The following is a 1202-nucleotide window of genomic DNA, read 5'->3' on the forward strand; positions in this document are numbered from 1 at the left end:
ATCTTGTTGGTCTTGCTATTACAGTTTTCCCTATTTTGATTATGGAGAAATGACATTCTGAAATGTAATCAAGAAATCACTTTTTTCTAATTTTATTTATCTCGTAGGTCTGCCTGTGTCTTCCTCGTGTTTAAAATTCAGCATTACATCTCCTCCCTTTTTTTGTGAAACTATAGATAGCGGGTTACAGGGCCCAGGAAACACACAGACAAACATATAGATAACGATTTAGGATCATCAAAAACAGGTAAATAATAAAGATGATTTAGGAATCTTTTATTATCTCTTTATTAAGTACAATCTCACCCGAAAATTCGCGAGATTAGTCTGTCCTCTTTAATATATTGAAAGGTGAAAGGTGACTGATATTGTATCATTTGTAAGTTACTCAAAGAATGCAGAAATGAAGGTTCACAAGAAATCAGACCATTTCCCGATTCTTGGTGCATCGCCATTGCAAAGGTCGCTTCAAAGGGACACCAGGAAGAACTTAGTGAAACGACTAGACATCACATGACCTCGTTATGTTTTCTGACAGTTCCAACATTGCCCATAATTCTTCTCCAGATTAAAATGAAGCCACAGCATTTGGTCAGCTTCTTGTTGGTGACTGCCTGGGCTGAAGCTGGCGCTGAGGACCGCACTTCTACAGGAGTCATGTGGCAGGCAGCCAACGCCCGCGACGGAGTGAGAACCACGGCCACGGAAGAGATCTCACCGGGGAGCGAATTGCTGTGCGCCGTGGAGGCCAGCAAGCGGTCTTGGTGCACCTTCTACTGCTACATCGATGATGTCTGTAGATTGTACGATATCGTCTTTCCACCGTCGATATTTCCTTCCACTGTCAACTGCAAAACGAACTTTCCTTCCCGAAGTGGTGAGTATCTGGCCTCCAAATTTCCACATAGAGCAGGGGTTCTCAACCCTTTTGTTCCTCTGTACCCCTTGGGTATTTTTATAGATTCCCGCGTATCCCTAAAATAAGAAAAAGCAAATGAAATTAATATTTGGATATTATTTTATTATGAAATCTGTATATGTAGACGCCATAAGAATTTTAATGCTCATTACACAGAGAAACTAAACAGGTAATTTGTAAAATGTTTTGATTCATCACATAGACGCAGGAAGAATTCACCCTGCTCTTGATATAACTTAAGAAAAGCCTTGCTTACTAAATTAGGAAAAATAAAAAATAATTT

The 1202-nt window shown here is 39.7% G+C and overlaps 1 protein-coding gene across 1 annotated transcript in view; it reads left to right on the forward strand.

Annotated features, from left to right (window-relative positions):
- LOC119594871 overlaps positions 1–1202 on the forward strand; it is a 2539-nt gene that overhangs the window by 509 nt on the left and 828 nt on the right. Inside the window, exon 2 of the mRNA XM_037943950.1 lies at positions 568–877. Coding sequence (XP_037799878.1) covers positions 574–877 — 304 coding nt within the window. The 5' untranslated portion in view covers positions 568–573. The remainder of the gene's footprint in view (positions 1–567; positions 878–1202) is intronic.

The sequence above is a fragment of the Penaeus monodon genome, chromosome 34 (genome assembly GCF_015228065.2).
Source record: "Penaeus monodon isolate SGIC_2016 chromosome 34, NSTDA_Pmon_1, whole genome shotgun sequence".
In the NCBI taxonomy this organism is placed as follows: domain Eukaryota; kingdom Metazoa; phylum Arthropoda; class Malacostraca; order Decapoda; family Penaeidae; genus Penaeus; species Penaeus monodon.